Source organism: Symsagittifera roscoffensis, chromosome 7 (genome assembly GCF_963678635.1).
Source record: "Symsagittifera roscoffensis chromosome 7, txSymRosc1.1, whole genome shotgun sequence".
In the NCBI taxonomy this organism is placed as follows: domain Eukaryota; kingdom Metazoa; phylum Xenacoelomorpha; order Acoela; family Convolutidae; genus Symsagittifera; species Symsagittifera roscoffensis.
Window position 1 is genome coordinate 35,400,099 of NC_087068.1, and position 19,199 is coordinate 35,419,297.

At 34.5% G+C, this 19,199-nt stretch overlaps 1 protein-coding gene across 1 annotated transcript in view; it reads left to right on the plus strand.

The window, feature by feature from the left end:
- The window catches only part of LOC134852006 (potassium/sodium hyperpolarization-activated cyclic nucleotide-gated channel 1-like), a 51,616-nt gene that overhangs the window by 26,564 nt on the left and 5,853 nt on the right, over positions 1-19,199 (plus strand). The window contains exons 5-8 of the mRNA XM_063868281.1: positions 5,853-6,071; positions 6,466-6,612; positions 7,911-8,085; positions 8,706-8,995. Coding sequence (XP_063724351.1) covers positions 5,853-6,071; positions 6,466-6,612; positions 7,911-8,085; positions 8,706-8,995 — 831 coding nt within the window. The remainder of the gene's footprint in view (positions 1-5,852; positions 6,072-6,465; positions 6,613-7,910; positions 8,086-8,705; positions 8,996-19,199) is intronic.

Sequence of the window (19,199 nt, forward strand, 5' to 3'; positions counted from 1 at the left end):
TTATTTTGACAAACTGCAAAACAAAACATTCGCATATTTAAGCTACATGCTCATTGCAACAAAAAGGTCCAGAGACGCACAAAAAAGCAGCTTCATGAAGTTTTAACAAAAATAAATTATGAAAATTTAGCAATATCAATCAAAAAATGGCTCGACTATCACATCATTAGCGTAGGCACCGAGCCACTAAACCAGAAACCAGATGCAATACAAAAACTTAAACCACCAAAAATTTTCAAACATTTAAAAAATTTCCTGGGTCGAATCATACAACCTCATTCAATCGAATACTAAAACGTGTTTCTGGGTCAACTAAATATAAACATTCAAAATAAGAAACCAGCGTGGTTTTGCGACACATCTTTATCCGGGCAAGGGGCCGCCCTTGAATAATTTACTGTTGAAGGTTGAGTTGCAATAGCATACACTTCCAGAATTATAAAATCACTAGAAGAAAAATACTCCGTAAGCAAACTAGAGTTGTTGGGGGTTGTATGGCCAAAAAAAAGTTCCGTTTTTTTATACGGGAAAAACTTTATCGTCATCAGAGATCAACAAGCTTTACTCAACGCATTCGACGCCAGCAAAAGATCAAAACCAGCCAACTAGATGAATTGATCGTTTGACCCCCTTTAACTCTCACATAAAACTCTTGGCGGGAAAAAAGATTAGCAGACTACATGCCCAGAAATCCGGTAAGATTATCTTTACCCCCAGTGAGTATGATGAGGAATTTATAGAAGCGACCCATACCAACAACACATGGAGGAGACAACCTCAAACGAGGTACCACCAGCAAGGACGAGCCATACACACCAAATAAAAACCAGTCACGAGATGAAAGTAGTGAGTGGTGTTGCTACAGCAGACCAGGGAACCGCCACGTAAACAGAGAAAGACTCGCCATTGTACAGCAGAAAGTTACAAAAGGTAAGGGGAATCGGCAGCCGAGGACCGAAAAACGATTGTCATTTTCGTCAGAATGAAAGCTTGGGAGGCACTAAAATTGACCTATGGGGACTACTGGTACAAAGTAAGAGATCGCCTGCACTTCAAGAAGGACTGCCTACTAATAGAAGAAAAACTCATCAAACTACAACAATTCAGACAAACAATCCTAGACTTCCTACATCTCACAAACCCTGGAGCAGCCATGATGCTTGACTTATGGGAACCGTTGCTTTCCACAAATACACAGAACAATAGTCCAAATGGCACAGAACTGCCGTCATTGCTCCGAACAAGGTTAAAAACTGAAACCAGTAGTCGAGCCAAACGAGTAAGTTTAATTAGATTTTGCGGGGCCCCTACTGGACATGTTGATTGAGAAGGCTTACATTTTAGTCGCCGTTTACAATTGGACGAAATTCTCGGCGGCAAAAATTGTCCCAAATACAACCGTGGATACAGCTACAAAATTTCTGCTACGATTTATATGAAATGTTGGGGTCCAAATAAAATTAAAGTGTGACCAAGTTCAAAGGTTCAGAGCGGAAAAAACGCCAGTTTTCTTGCAAATCAAATAACATAAAACTCTTATTTGCCCAGCCTGATGACCATAGGTCTATAGGGGTAGTTGAACAAATGATACAAACACTGAAGCAAAGGAAGGGAGTAATGTGAATAGACAACACCTCTCCAACTTGCGTCCGACGTCGCGGAAATCATTAAAAAAACTGAAAATCACAAAAAAAACTCCCCTTTCGAAACCTACATAGAACTTAAGCCAAACACATTTCTATCAAATATAGCGACTGGAAGTTCATCGCAATGAATGAAAGATTTAATACTAGATATGGGAAAGGGAACAAATGAAAACAACAAGGATCAAGAAGAAACGGCGGCGCAAGACCAAGTCAACACAACAGAGGAACACAAAAAACAACAAGAGGATGAAACAATTAGAACAAAGAAAAGCAGCGAACCAGACAAATCAGAGCAACGATTAAGAGGTTTTCTTTCAGTTATCTTTTTATTTTTTCTGTGTTACCAGGCTAGTTGAGAATCCGTAGGGATTCAATAGTTACCTATACAACGAGGTATGATAATAATTAAAATTTTCAATGTTTACGGTAACAATTAAATTTTATAGAAGTGGAAGCATCATAATATTCAATCAAAAACGATACAATAAAAAACAAAAATGGAAAAACACTTTTAAAGGCAAAAATAAAAAATTTGTTTCAATCTTGTCGTTTATCTGCGCGAAATGAATAAAATCAGTTGTTTCGCTTCCTTGAAAAAAAAACTTAACTCAATTGAAAAAGCAGTTAATAGTTGATTTTAATTTAAAACAGTTTTCAAATCCTAAACTTGATTGTAAAAAATGTTTACAAAAATTGTGAAAGAAAAGTTCACACAAAGGCTAAACCTCTTGCGGCTCATCAGTCAAATAAAAAACTGATAAAACTGCAGCATCTGCGCAACATCTGCGCGAAATGATTGAAGTCAGTAGTCTCAGCTGCTTGAAAAAAACCTTCCGAAAAAAAATTGAATCACTCAAAAGATGCATAACTAAAATAAGGAACATACAGCAAACAGTTGACTTTTGAAAAGTGCCGCTTCTTTTAAAATTTTTGTACGGATCCATCAAACAAAATTGCAGAAATTAAAATTAAAATTTTGAGTAACGACCCATCTTTACAAAAAAATATAAGGATATTTTTTGCCCTAAAAACTACGCAATATAAGTTTACTGCGCCTTTATAACATAAACGAAAACATTTTTCAAAAAAATTGAATAAAAAAACTATAGAAAGTCACACCTGGTAAATTCACAATTTACAGAACTTTCAAATTTAGTAAAAACTATTGAAATCATAAAAAATCGATACTTCAAAAAAAGCGGATAAAAAACCGTACTAGGCCCGTACTAGGCTTTGTAAATGATATCCAAAAAAAAGCGGAAAAGCAACTAGCAAAACTTAGGACAAAACCCACGAATCCGAAAAAATGCAACATGTTTTAAACAGTTGTATTTCAAAAATAATTAATGACTGAAACAAACTCCATATAATTGCTATATAAATATGGGGCGGATCTAAGATGTCAAAGCACTAAAAAGACCCCCGCCCCCTCCCCTAAATCCGCCCCTGTAAATGATGGTCGTTTCACTTGAATTTTCAATAAAGTGAAGATGTCAGCTATTGAGCGTGAAACATGTGCTGCCTACTAAATTGACCAATTTGTGACAAATTTATCTAGGGGAAAAGTCTAGTACCCAGATGCAATGCCCTTGCTGATCGCGAGGATAATAAGGTTTAGAAACAAAAACAGATTTTGAATTGGATTTAGTTATTTTGGCTATCTATCTTTGTTTCTGTTACAATCAGTTTCGCCATTTTACAAAAGTTGTTCTATCTTGATTTTAAAAATAATAGTCCATTTGGCAGCCTGTGAGCTTATTTGAGGAGCTTAAAACCGAACATAAAAAAAATCTGCCATACGCCCTAGTTCTTCCCCTTTTTTGGTTGTTGGGAACAAAAAGCTATTTACAATGCATGCAGCCATACCTTAAGGGACGAAGAATTAGATATGAAATAATTCCCGCTTTTTTAAGCTGTTAAACGTGGTTGACTGCGGAAATTGTCGTTTTTTTTCTAAAAATGATGAACTAACGATTGAGTACAATTATCGTTATGTTAAGTTTCAAGAGTTCCAATTGCAGACATATTGTTTGGGCAAGTTTCCATTTAGTTTTAATGGAATAGCAAAACTTTTGTAGCGGTTACTTTTTGGGAAAATGATGTTTTAACGATCATTTGATTAGCATCTTTGTTTGACCTTTTGTAGTCAATTGTCGTAACTTTCCCCATCCTTTTTGATTCGAGCTTTATGGTTTTTCAGCGTGGAGTTATAAATGATGTGTTAGTAAAAGGGCACTTGAGAACATTTTCATCTGAACACACTTTACCACCCGTGCTCAAATAGATTTGGATGTTTTTGGCACCGTAGCTCCCGATAGTGCGTCAAATAGTCTCTCTTCGCGTCACGCTTTAGGAAAGGCAACTTGAACAAACCTTAGAATTCACATCATTAATTCTAGCGAACCGATAAAACTAGAGTTGTAAAACATTGTAAATTTTCAGAAAATATTCATCCCGCATGGAAAACGCAAAATACTATAAATAGCATGTGATATTTGAGTGTTTTCAATAGTGAAGATATCTTTTACTTCGAGTATTGTTTTTCGACAGAGCCAAAACTAAACAAAAACGCAGTCTCAAATAGATATTTTCCTGGTGTAATTTATCAGAAAGCAGCTGCGTTTGGTAGTTTTTTGCTATTTCCTTCATACAATCCTTCATCGAGGCAAGATTTATGAATAAAAGATTGTCCAGACCACTTGAAAAAGTCATCAAAGGCCTAAAATAAAATTCTCATTTTAGCATTTCATATTTCTTAGACATGAATATGCTGGACTATAATTCAGGTTTTGATGGAGCACTTTCGACACATGCCATCACAAATGATATGAGATGCCATATTTTTCAATTAAAGCTTTCAATTTTCCATGAACTTTTAAATGATTGAAATGAAATTACTTCAGCCAACGCAATAGTTTTTTAAAGACGAGAATAAAAGCAATCAATTTAATTCTAGACTAAGCAAAATGGATCGTTGAAATTGTTAAGGTTCCATTAAAAAAGCAAACTCTATCTTTACAAATTTAAAAGAAAAATCTTTTCGGGTAAAATAGTCTATTTCCTATTTCACAATTCCAGGGATTACCAAAAATGCTAATCATACCTTTTTTTTATTGAAAATTTTCATCAAATTGTTTTTAGTTTATTCGTTGAGTACAGAAAATTTTTAAAAACTGATGAACGTAGCTTAGAATTTTATGTAGGTCGCAATGATTTTTTTTTTTTCAATTTTTTTTCAGGAAAAATCTAAAAGTTTTTGCGGCTTAACTTTTGATTTCTTTTTAAGTTCAGTTTATTTCTTTTGTTGAAAGGGAGGCAATTTCCACCATCGAACAGCAAAGTTATAAAAGTCACAAAAAAGGTAATCGAGTTCTGATTTCGAAAGTGGAATTTGTTTTTCAGATTTCCCAGCGGAATGAAAACTTTATCTAATATTCCAGTTTTCTCAAATTGGGTTGATTTCGAAAATTAAGTTCTTTCGAAATTCAAAGAGCTTTAAGCCAATCTATTTTATAATTTGAAATTCAAAAGTTGAAATTTTTTAAAAAGCAAGTTCATTTTTTTCTGTTTTCTTGCGTTCATTGACTCTTTTGCAACGGTCTGTTGACTATTTTATCAAAAGTTTACGGCCAGTATATTTATTGGTGAATTGTATGATTCGATTATTTCCATAAACCAAAAAATCATGTTTTCATTTTCCTTTTCATTATATTTGGTTGTGTTCGTAACCAATTATAAGTAACAAGGATTCTAGTTGTTCAAACCCTTGAGTTGCTGCGGTATTGAAGATCTCGCTAATAAAAAGTATTGAACCGAGCCGAAAATTTGCTCAAATGTACAAGCAAAATATTGAAAATACAAAACGTTAAAATATGGGCTAATAATTTTTCGAATAATTTTTTTTCGGAAATACAATTTCTATGTTTGATCAGCACTTTTTTCGGATTTTTTTTCTATTGTTTATGATAATACACCAAATTCATATGCCGAAACAACAACTAAATACGTATATATTTCGATAACTCTGATTTCGATAACTTGCATGAAATTTGCATGACCAACATTTTTCCTTAGATAAAATGTTAGGAGTTGCATGTTTAGTGTTTTCAGTCTCGGTGGTCAACCCGGGTTACAAGGCTTCTCGCAAGTGTTATTAATTGGGTAAACGCAATGATCTGGTTTTCTATTTACTTTCTCGTATTTCAGAATGCTTCGTGGCGGGAGCAGTACAGCTGGTCTCTATTCCGAGCGATGTCCCACATGTTGGGCATGGGGTACGGCAAGCACCCTCCTGGCAACATGCAGGACCTCTGGCTCCTCATGCTATCCATGCTTAGTGGGGCCACCTGCTACGCCCTGTTCATAGGCCAGGCCACCAACATCATCCAACAGCTCAACTACTCCAGGAGACTATTCACCGAAAAGGTAACTCCACAACACCACGTGAAACATTCAAAAGAACGCTGCCATCACAATCGCCCACCATTTCATAGGCATAACCTATCCATAATCGAGAGAGCACAAACTCACCTTTTATCACTTGAGTGCCAAGGGGGTACCAAATTTCTCCATTTTGACAGCATCGTCGAAGGTAGAGAACAATTCGTCAAATATGGTAATTCTGGGTTTTTGAATAGATCTAAAAAAATATCGACAAAATTTTTAACATAACCACTGTCAAAAGTTTCTGCATGCAACTGGCTTTTGTACCATGTTTAAATTTACCTGCAATTTAAAGGTATCAAACATTTTTGGACAATATTCTTTTTCAGCTCTAAATTGAATTATTTAAATTGTGTTGGTGTGTTGGCATGTGTAGATGAAGCAGGTTGAGCAGTACATGTACCACCGGAAGATCCCCCCTGAGCTGCAAGTGCGCATCCACCAGTACTACGAGTACAAGTTCAAGGGCAAGATGTTCAACGAGCACGACGTCCTCACAGAACTCAACGACTGCCTCCGAAATGTCAGTAGTCCTATTGACCCTTTCTATGTTCAACCCGCTGCACTACCTTTTTACCCCTTCACATTTAGGCTCACCATTTTTTTATTTTTCTAAATCTTTTTTATCATACATTTTTACACCCACGGTTTTGATAACACACTATTAATTCACCCTATCAAAACCATTTTACACTAAAACAGACGGAACTATATATTATTGTTCCGACTTTCGATACGAAAGTAACGGAATATTTGTGCTCGGGGTGGGTTTTTTTTTTTCTTCAGACAAATTTCGACTTTTTAACTAGCCATTTTTGACTGAATTTTTTTACATCATTCGAAAGGTATTGTTGTCCTGAGCTCAAATTTGAAAAGATATTTTACCTGTGATCATTTTTCGTAAAGTTACGGGGGTTTAAAGATTGCCATTTTGGCCAATTTGGGACAATTAACGCGCGATATATTTCGCGCTATTAACGCGTAAGCGGAGAGTTAATCCGCCTTAGAAATCGTTCCAAATTGGTTAAAAGAAGCTTATGTGCCATAATTGGCTTGTTACAAGGAGCAAAATTTATCCTTTTGTACTTTGTATGGCGTGTGGGGGGATGATTTTAATAAAAAATTTCAAATTTTTGAAATTTTTTTTTTGATTTTGTTTTATTTCATCGAATTTTTAAATATTATTACTGCTCCATAAACCTTAAAAGGCAGTCGGAACATTCAGGGTTTCGCCCTGATACGAGCAGTCTTGTTTTAACTAAGAATCAATTGCCGTCCAAATAGTGTATTTATCCTTATTAAGTCCAAATTTTCCCAGTTTGATCGATATTGGGATGCAATTTGCTTTAGCATAATGAAAAATAAACTCATAATTTGAAGAAAAAAAAAAGGAAAGACGAGCTTTTACCCCATTCGATTCCTTTTAAACCATCCTAACTTTATGAATACCTCATATATGTTATGGTTGCCATGTCAATTCTCGGGGCCAATTCTGAAAATTTTTCTACTTTCCATTTAATCACTCATAAAATTAGTTGATTTCCTTCGAGACCTGGCTGTTTAATCTACTTTATACAGGAAAGTGCAAAAGTATTGACAAGAAACAGTTACAGGAATCGACTGTTTAAAACGAATTAAAAGAAATTAGTTCACAATACATCATTCGAATTAGTGATTGTGACGGAAGCATTTCGAGCTTGACCTATCTGACATGAATTCGACTAATTTTAAGTTCCATCTTTTGCAAGTTTACCATGAAAAGTTGTAACCTGATTTCAGGTGTAAATTTTTGATTGTGAGTGGTGCTGTTTTGTGTAATAGGAAGTGCTAAACTACAACTGTCGTGAGTTAGTGGGGGTGGTGCCGTTCTTCAAGGACGCCGACCCCGCCTTCGTCTCTGCAGTGGTGTCCAAACTACAGTTCGAAGTGTACCAGCCAGGAGACACAGTCATACAGGAGGGAACACTAGGCTATAAGATGTACTTCATCCAAACAGGTTCACTTATTCAAGTCACTTCCATTGAAACGTCTCAATTATTTACTTGAGGCAATAAAACACTCACTCATAAAAACAGATAGAGGGACGTTTTATCTACAAAAAAATCTTCGTTAGCCTGTCAAATCACTTAGTTCATTTAGTTGAGACATGTAACTTCCTATCAGTGCTGCCAATCTACAGATTGCTTTGCTATTGACAGGTTCCAGTCTGTCAATTGTCTGGGTGTTGTAAATTGGCCATTGAATGCACTCTTGGTTGGATTGTTGATCTAAATAGCTGGATATAAATTAATTTCATTTGAACTCGTATTTTCCAAATCTTCACTTGCTGGACTAAGTTTCTGAAAACTAGACTGATCCAACACTTACTTGACTAACATTTTTTACGTTTTAGATATTTTTGTCTAAATTGGGTTTCTGGAGTAGTTTTTCTACAAAATATAAGACTAGCTACCCTCCCCTTGCACGTGAGTTTAGAAAAAAAGGATCCTTAGAAGGGTAAAATTTGTAACTTTCTAGGTATATTTGACTGTTCATAATTGCTTTATTGTTGAACTATGAAGAAAGATTGATTTAATTTGGTACTGTGGATCGACCTACTAGAAAGTCTGTTTGCAGGTTCAGTAGATGTGGTCATATCGGACGGGACTTGTGTTGCCCAATTAGCCGAGGGATCCTACTTTGGTGAGATCTGTCTGCTGGCTAAACTGAGACGCACAGCCACTATCAAGGCAGAGACATTCTGCAACATGTACAGTCTGGACCAGGCTGACTTCAGCCAGGTCCTCAGCGAGTTCCCCCAGATGAGGGCCAGAATGGAGGCGGTGGCCAGAGAGAGACTGGCTAAGCTGGGCAAGGAGACGGTCGATTTCGCCCACAAATCAGACATCATCGAAATGAACTACAGGGTGAGATTTAATGAGAACAAAAAAATAATGCCAATTAATATTTAGATCGCCTATCAGATGCTCAACTGTAGCATGTGAATCAGATCCAATCAAAACAAAGCAACAACACTACGTAGTGTTAAGAAAATGTCAGCAAAGACAAGTTATAACTAATTTTGCTTCTGACTGTAATTATTGAGACGTACCCAAGCACCTGGTCTGATGACCAAGGACGGATCTGATATAGTTTTTGACATCTGACATGGTATGGTATGGTTTGAGACAAACTTTTTCATCATTTTTGCAACTGCTGACAATTATCGTTAAATCACCGGGAGACATATTCAGCACGTAAATTGTTTTTAATTTGTAAGACTTCGTTTTAAATTGTAAGTCTTTTGGTTAACCATTTTTTCTACAGGCGTCTACAGGCGCCCAAAAAGCCAACTTTAGATCAAAACTTGTTTACAAAAGCCCAAAAACGTTATTTTTAGCTTGTTAATTTCAAAGTATTGCCTGTTGCACAAAATATTGTGGCATAACAGCTTCTTAATTACGTTTTAGGAGAGATCGGAAAATCAATTTAGCTGGTCTAAAAAAAGTGCACAAAATCTTCAACATTTTTTTGAAAATCCTCCCTGTATCAAAAAAATATTTTGTCCGCCAATGATAAAAGTGATCGAAAATCATCGAAAAAGAATACTTTATTTACCTCGGTTGTTTTACTGTAATTTTTTGAATGTAACTGCTACAAATTTTCCAACAAAAAACGTATTCAGAATTTTCATTCATATAGCGTAAACTTTTGACATCTGATGAGACAAAAAGATTTTAAATCATTTCTACAACTTCTGACATTTATTGTAAAATAACTCGGAAACATATATTGAGCTCATGTACTTGTTTATAAAATGTAAAACTTTAACACTTGAATAAGAAACTTTCAAACTCTCGCTACAGTATTTAAAGTTTCGAGAGATTGTGTACGACCATACAAAATGCATATACTTTCCCGTCTTCTGAAAAAAGCAGACGCAGATCTAAGTTTTTCTCGAGTGGGAGAGGTTGTTTTAAAAAAAATTTTTTTTAAAGTTTTTCAAGTTTTTGTTGATTTTTTTATTTTGATAGATTTGATTTTCTGGGCTCTCCGAAAACACTAAAAGGCTCATTTTGTCCAAACAAATGTGCTTTGCAGTCAAATTTATGAATAAAAAAGAGTGCCAAAATAGCCGTTTCTGAGACTTAGTGGTATCTTTTTTTTTCACGCGCTACGACTTTCAATTTAGCATATACCAACGTGACTCTAGAATAAGTCAACATAAAACAAATGTCGTAGAAGAGTACCAAAAGAGTACCTTTTGGGGATCGAAGGGTCAATGCCCCGGAAAAAAAGAGCATCGAGCAGCACCCCACTAGTCGTGTATTGAGTAGCAAAAAAATCTTAAAAAAATTGTTGTGTCGAGAAAAACTGACAATTTTTCCATTTTTTTCTAGACCCAGTTACACAAAATTTGATGACAGGAGTGATTACAGACTGGCCGGCAAGTTTAATTCCACGTTTACTGAAACTTTAAGTTAGTTGAACCAGTGTTGCTTCTGATTTTCACCATTTTTTTGTGAGTTTTTTTGAATCTTTTTTAATTTTTAGTTTCTCATTATGTCGAATTTCTCAAACTTAATTCATTGTGGCTGGCAGAAAGTTCTGATGTATTTGCTATTCAGCTAATTTATTATGTTCAACGTGAAGGCTGCATATTGTTCCGCACTCAAAGCCCTTACAAGTTAAAGCTAGCTGTCTGATAGAGGACCGAAAAATATCCATGTGCAAACCAGTGTCTGGCACGTGGTTGACAGTAGATACATTCAAAAAGCTAAATTGTTTACCAATTTTTTCCTTTTTTCGGAAGGAAAAAGTAAGTTTATAAGGTTTGAATGGCAATAGAAGCTCTCAAATTTGAAGAATGTGGACTGACAACAACGGTCATTGTGTGGGTCAATGTAGTCTATTAGTATCTAAACACAAAAAGTGTCTTAGTATGTTTTCACGATGATTTGAAAGTCCCTAAAACCTATATTAGAGCAAACTCACTTATATAATGATGACAACCTGAGTGCTTCTATTGCCCTTCAAACTTGATAAACTTACTTTCTCTTATCAAATATCCATCAATCAAAAAATGTTAGCTAGATTTCATAGAATATAGGTGGAACCGGTATCGCAATAGCAAAAAAGGCGGAATGGGAAAAATAAAAAGTTCTCAAAATCAAAATTTGCGCATTCGGTCAAGGTTTTAGTCAATTCGCAACTAAAATTTTGTTGATAGAGTAAAGCTTGTAACTCAAGTAACAAAACTTTTGGTTGAGAATTGACTAAAACTCGGGCGAAGGTCATTAGAAATTATCATTCCTGTTCCAACATCTTTAACTTTATGTCAAATAAAATATAAGATCTTTTTTTTCAGCCAGATAAAGCAAAACAAAGGAATTGGAACAGTAGAAAAACTGACTTCTATTAGGTTACGAGCATCTAAGACTAGAAAAAAAAGTTTCTAATTTCAATCAAGTTTCCTAGATGTTTCATTATTGACGCTATGCAATCAAACGAAAAAAAATTGACAAAATTGATAAAACATTTTTGTCAACTGTACATACCAGACAACAAAATCTTAAGTCAGTTCATCTGTTGAAAATTGAAAACACGTAGACTCAAATTTTGCTGGACTGAAATAAATTTTTGTGAACTTTTTTTCAACAAACACGTGCTTAAAAAAGTAGGTTTTTTACGTTGCTCCTGGGGCGTCTCTGGCACGCTCATTGGGTTTCTGATTTTGACATCCTCTCATATGTAACTACTGTGAAAAAAGTACTTAAAGTTGAATTTGTCATTATTATTTCATGTAAAAAATAAAACTACGGGAAATTGAATCCACATCCGAAATTCACCCGAAAATTTTCAACTGATTTGACAACTGATTCAAAAATTTTTCTTGAATTGTTACTTTTTCATTTCTTTGTAGAAAAAAAATCATGGTTCAATTTATAGTTTAGAGAAAGATTATGATGGCACATACTCCTTACAATACCTCCGCCACAGCGTGGCTGCACTTTTTGCAAATGCTTCTAATTGCTCTTTCGATTCCGACTATGGCTATTAAAACAAACGAGTTTGCGCGTATCGGGGCAAAACAAATTGTATCGAGCCGTCTACATGTCTGAAAAATTTCTTTTAAGATTTTTTTTGAAACTTCGGAAGTACAGCGCGACAAATAATCTAGAATGAATCATTCAAATCGAGTCTTTTTGAAACTAGGTACTTGGTGTTGAACAAATAACACAAAAACCAAAAGATTTAGCCATGATAGCAGTGTTAAATCCACAAAGTCAGTGTTTCAAAGTCAGCAGAAACATGAATTTTTTGCAGTCTTTTGACGATACAATTTTCAATTGCACAGAAAGTTTAAAGACGGACTTAAAAAATTCAAGGCTAGAGAAATACATAAATTTTGAATGGAAAAAATTTTCTTCAATTTCGGAAAAAAGAGAGAATTAAATGCTTTTTTAATACGACAACAGCTTGGAAAAGATTTTTGTGGAGAAAAAACAATTTCCACAAAAGAACAAGCCAGGTAACTTGTTGGATTGCTAGTAGACCAAAGTCTCACCTTTTTTTCAGCTTATTTATACAAATGTTTATGCAAAATAGCTTTTGCAACTCAGTCAATATAAACGCGTGCGACGATGGTATCATTATAAACATGTTCTTGACATCAATACTTTTATCTCATTTATCTTTTGATTCCATTTTTCAAAACTTTTCCCAATTTTAAAATTAACAGACGAAATGAACCTTACCACTGGGTAATCAAAATCTGCTTCCTTTGCAGAAATTATGATCATGTAGGAGATCTATTTCTCAAGTCTAAAGTTTTACCAGTTAACAAACAAACTAATCTTTACTCAACATAGCTTGACTAGAAAGTTTAATGTGGAGAAAAAGACCAAGACAAACGAAATTGTAAGAAGTATATCTATAACAGAGTACCTGTAAAACTGAACGAGCGCACAAAACAATTGAAAAAAGTTAGGTTCCTACAAACACATTGGTGAAAAAAATCTGTATCAAAGAGTAGTTGTAACAATGGAACAATTTAAACGTGAAGCTGAGAAACGTCAGACCTAAGCAAAAAATATATAGGATTTTCAGACATTTTTGTTAGACATACACTAGAAAACTTTTTCTGATAGATCCATTACATATTTTCGAGGTTAGTTTAAAATCTAATAAAGTGTACAAGTTACAGGGTTTTTTTACATGCCGGTGTAGCTGTTGACTTTTAACGTATTGTGGGAGTTTAATTTAATAACAGCATGTATATCTAAGCAATTTGTTAGTAAATTCTTCCATGTTTATGAAAAAAAATCAAAAACTATTGTGCATAAGTTTTGCATACAAATTTTAAATTTTAGGCTTTTTTGAGATATGTTTTGACTAACAACACTAGATTATGCAAGCAGAAGTTTTTTGAAATAGGTTTTAACTACTTTTAATTTATTCTGTCTATCGGATTTTTTTTCTTGTATTTTTTCTTGTTTCGTTCTTTCTTTGGTAGTTAGAACCCAAGTTATCGGAGAATTTAAGTTTTTGTTGCCAGTTTTAACTCTAAAACTAAGTTTTGTTGACAAACAATTTTCCATTTTTGTCAACCCAATTGACGCCTTCTGGTTTCCCCGGCCCCGGCCTAATTGATTCCTTAATGGGTTGTTACCTTGTTTAACAGACTTGTTTTTATCGGTTAGCCTCAATAAAAGTATTTCAAAAAGAGGTTTAGTAAATTTCAGAATTGGGAATGTTTTAAAACATGTTTTAAACCAAGGCAAAAAAACACGTTATATAACAGAAAATACAAAACAGTGTTTTTGATTTTAAACTTTTTATCGCAAAAAACTAGCATTGTCTGGGAGTCGAACCGCTGCGATAGGTGTATGAGGAGCCTTTCCTGATTGAGCCGGCTCGATCTCTACAATGCTGCACCGGATCATCTTGAAAATTTTGTAGCAAAAAGGAGATATGATTATCTGATTCCCGGTTTTCTTGCCGCATATCTATTAGATCATCGGTATGAGGCAAGAAAGTTAGAATTGAACAAATTGTAAAAAAAAACAATAAAACATGTTTTCATAAAGAAAACGCTGTTTAACTGATTTTTTTAATAAAAAATGTTTTTTTTCCCAATCCTGATAAAGTTGATATTCATGACTTTCCTGTTGTCCTTGTTCATCAAAGCCCTGTCTTATTATTACTTGACGTTCCTTTGGAGCGTCGAAGTTTGTTTTTGTAGAAAAAATAGTGTCTAAATTGAAATTTCAGATATGCGATAACAAATTTACCATTTGAAGGCTCGCTGTGTTAAAGGGACCCGAACTTCCGCCCCCCATTCATTTTGCCCGGTCTAAAAGTGCTTTGAAATGTTTCTCTTGAAAATGAATTGGCTTTTCCTGTCTCTCAATTGCTCTTTCAAGTTGCCTGAAAATATCACAGTCAGTTGTTTGAATAGCCTTGGGTAGTCTAACCTTTCATAAAAATTTCGCAACACAGATTAGGTTCCCTGATTTTCAGCTTAAAACTGGAACATTTTGACACCCTCTATAAAGTGCAACAGGGGTATATTTGAGGCTATAAAAATAATTCAATTAATGCTCTCCCGTCTCAAAGATTGCTGGTTTTCCATCCTCCAACGTAACTCTGCCCTGTAACTATTTCCGTCTTATTCATCTAAGCCCTCCTGGGGGTCTGGAAGGACATTCGTTTGACACCACCTGAACAAAAAATGAAACAATTGAGACATAACACATAAAGTGAGGAACAATTATGGGTTCTTTTCCAGTCCCCCTTGATTTTTCTGAAATTCGATTCACGTAAGACTTATTAAAATGAAAATGACTTTCGATGTTCTAAATTGCAAAAAAAACGGGTCTGGCGTGATCAAGTGAACAAATTTTAACACAAATACAATCAAATTTTAATTAACCTTAAATATTAAGTCTACCAGGGTGCCTAAAACTGGATAATAGCCCACTTATCAAAATGGAAACGACAATTGGTTTGGATTGATTTAATTTCTTTGCCGCAGTCGTGGAAATCAATTTTTCAGAAAATATCGGGAGTATCGAACTTTTTAATAGTCATGAACCTAGCCTAGTGAATACTCTTATATAGGTCTTGGTGATGATTGTTTTTAAGGAAACTCTAAATTTGTTTACGCTCAAATTTAATTTTTTTTGCGGTTTGACTTTTGATTTTTTAGAATTAATTTCATTTGCCTAGTCAAAAGGGACACAATATCCTCTAAACACCTAAAAATTAACGCCATCAAAAACGTGATCGGCTTCTAGTTTCGAAAGTGGATTATAGTTTGCAGATTTCCCAGCGGAATAAAAATTTAACCTATTTATATATTTCTTAATTTGGGTTAATTTTATAATAAAAAGTCAATCTTGCGTTCTTGATGAGCCTAAATGCCACTATTTTTCTTCAAAGAGCCTTAAAACTTTTTTTTTGATATTGAAACTTGATTTTTTTTTCAGAAAACAGTCAGTATTTTGTTTCTGTTTTCTTGAGTTCGTTGAGTCTTTTCCAATTGCCTTTTGGCACTTTAGACGCTGTTTTTTTTCTGGCAACATTATAAGGGTCAATCAGAAAAAGCTCATGAACACAATTATGTTACCCAGTTATAGCAAAAACACTTAGACCGTTTCATAAGCCAGCTGTGCAATGACAAGTTAGAGCAATTTTATGGTGCAACGAGTGGTTTTACAAAATTATGTATGACGACAAAAAATGCTTGGCATGGCAAAAATTATGCATAGACATTTGGCTCCCAGATATTTATGTCCGTGACAAAACAGTCCGAAATTATAAATTTGTACCAGACATTAATTAGACTCTATGAATACCAATTAACCGTAGAACAGTCAAAACGAGCTAAAATCTTCAAAAAAAATTGAAATAAACAAAAAGCGTTTTGCGGAGCGGTGCAGTCACTAAGTTCAAGATCAAAAGTTTGGAAGTTCAACAGCCGATTCCCACAAAAAAAATTTTGTAATTTGATTAAAAATTGAAACTTAAAACCCCAAAATTGGGTAAATATGTCGAAGTTGAAATGGCTTGACTCGATTGAGCCAAAAGAAAGGGTATGCATTGATAATCATTTTGTTTTAAAACACGTGTTTTGAAACACGTAGTCATAGTTTAATGTTGCTGTTGCACCCTTTCAGGAAACTCGGAAGTTTACTTGGGTCGTAGACCGCAACCAACTGGGAAAAATTTTTGTCAAGTTTGCCATAAAAAAATTTTCGTAATGTGAAACACTTTGCCCGCAAACTTATTGTTTTGATCAAGGTTTCGGCGTTTTTCTGGTAATCCTGGAACTTTTCATTGAACTTGGGGGTATCTGTTGAATTCGATGTTTGAAACGAACGTTTGCACCTTGAACTAAAATTTTTCATTTGTCACAAAGACTTCTATTGTTAACACGAAGTAGAGAGCAATAACAATGACACTTTGATCTCTCGTGTCTAAATTGGGCAAAATTATCATCAATCAGTTTTTGTGTAGATATGTGTAAATGATGTGAATTTTGTCGCTAATATGCTTCTCAAAGAAAATTGGGGTCTATTGCTCAGTTGCGTGGCCTTATCGATTTAATGCCTCCTATTGAAAGCTTATCAAATGAATCTGGTCAGTTACTAGTCTGGCAATTGCTCGGACAATTTTGGGACATTTTTGTCTGGGAACCAAGGTTCTATGACAATTTTTCCTTTTTGGACAGTTTTTTCCGGGACATAAATGTCTGGGACACAAATGACCAGACACGGGCATAAATAATCCGCTAGCCTAATTTTGTTGCTATGAAAAAATGTGAATAAAAAAATCAGTTTTAAAAAATTGCAGGTGGGGGGGAGGAGGAAAAAGCGTTCAATTGTCACTTTAGCCAATTTCTTTAGCAATTTCCAAAACTAATTACGTTCAGAACTTAATACTTCACAGAAATAGAAATGAAAAAATGTCCAACAATTATTGGGATACGAGTGTTTTCCTACTAAATTTTTAGTATATATCGAAAAATCAATTCTCTTTTTTTTTCAAAAAGAAAAAACCGAATGTCGAAAATAGATTCAAAGTTTCGCAAAATAAATGAAATTTTTTGCCCAACCACTTGTCATAGTTGATTTAAAAACTATCAAAGTTACTTTTAATCTATACAACCATAAAAACTTATATAACAACTGAATTGGAAGTGATTTTGAAATCAACTATGACAATTGTCTAAAAAATCATTTCTCTGCTTTGCGAAACTTTAAATCTGCATTCTCACATCTGAAATTTACATTGCGCAAAAAATGTTTGACCTAAAAATGATTTTTTGATATTCTAGAATAAATTCACTAGCCAAAAAGGGAAGTTTCACTAGCCAAAAAGAGTTCCGTAGGTGAGTTGAAATTTTTTGAGAAAATTGTTGAAATAATATTTTTTGAAAATGTTTCTTTGATGAAAGAATAAAAAAATTAGTTCATGTTTCATTAACTTTGTTCTCCTGCATAAAATGTCAGGTTATACAAATTGAATAGCTTGAATGATCTGTTAACGTGTCTGAAGTAGTAGGGTCAAAATTGATTAAACTTAAACCCTTTCAACTTCACGACAACTGGTCACATAAAATATCTAAAAAACGATACTTTTTCATTTTAGAATAGTACACATACGGAAAACTGCAGCATGGATAATTTTTCCGTTAGACGGAGGTTTTCTAGATGTTTTCATTTCTAGTTTTCTAGTTTCAATTCAAAGGAGAGACAAATCAAATATCGCCGAAAAACCAAGAGAAAAATTTAAAGTATTGAAAACTTTTTTGTGCTCATTTTGTTTTGACGCGATATATTTGTCTTATTCTAACAAAATTCCCGTTTAATTTGATTCCATATCTTTTGATAAAACTGGGTGACGTCTCTTAATATATATTTTTTCAAAAAAAGTTTTAAAGAAGTTTTTTGTCTAAATTACAAAAGTATTAGATGTTTTTAGGTGAGTCTCAGGCAGGACAAAAATTTGAAAGCGTAATTCTGTAACTTGAACTAAAAACGTCTTTCAGTTTGCATTCTTTTTTCCGGAACTGGATGAATCAAAAGACGAGCTTTTCGCTGAAAAAAGTGCTGTTAAGTACGGGCCAAATTATTTTGGAAGCGCAAATTGAATATCATAGCTCACGATAAATAAAAAGCATGCTTTGGTTTTGCCAAACGTATATATCAGTGATTCTGTCCGAAACTCCCCAGTGGATGCAAAAATACAATGCACGGAGGAAAATAGAAAAGAGATCTTTTTTGACTGGTTTGACAACTTACTCACCAACAGCCATGTCATCATTACATTTTTGAAAATGATTTAATGGCACTTATTCTAATTAAAAAAAGCAAATCAGTCGTCAAAGTGCAACACAGGATGATTCACTCCCGATACTATTTAGATACAAGCTTGTCTTTGAGCTTTGCACGGTAATTAGAAGCTAGGTTCTTCTCTGGTCCCACCTAGTGACTCGTGATTGAATGTACACCGTACTTGTTTATATAATCTGTTCATTCGCCCGGGGATCTTATCCTGTTCCAGTTGAATGAGCAGAAGCTTTGTCGGAGTGTATCCAAACCGTGTTCTTCAGACTGGAAGCGAAGGTAAACCACCGTTTTGTTTGTTTTCGGTCCCCTGGAGAACTTTTACAGTTTTATGGTTTACCCATTTAAAACTCTGTTGATCTTGACAAACAATGAACAGGCGGAAAAGCCCCCAAACATAATAATGTCCGTACTCAATTTCCTTAGACATGATTTTTCCTCCAGTTACACATCAGATATCTTACTTTTTTGCAGGCTATTTTGGTTGAAACTTTCAAAAATCTGCCAAAATGTCTGATTGTTGACTGACATGTTGACTCAGACGTTTATCTTGGTGCAATTATCAATAACTAGGAGACATGAAAGTAAACGATAAGTTTGAAAGTGACATTTTATGGTTTAAAGGTGTATTCTGAACTGCTTCAATTACGTTTTGAGTAAACTATGCTACTAATTTGATAGTTTATGATTGAAGTCAGGTTTAAAACAGACTTCGAGAAAATAAACGCGACTGGTCTTTGACAAAATACGCCTGCAGTCCTTTAAACGCTTTTTGTAA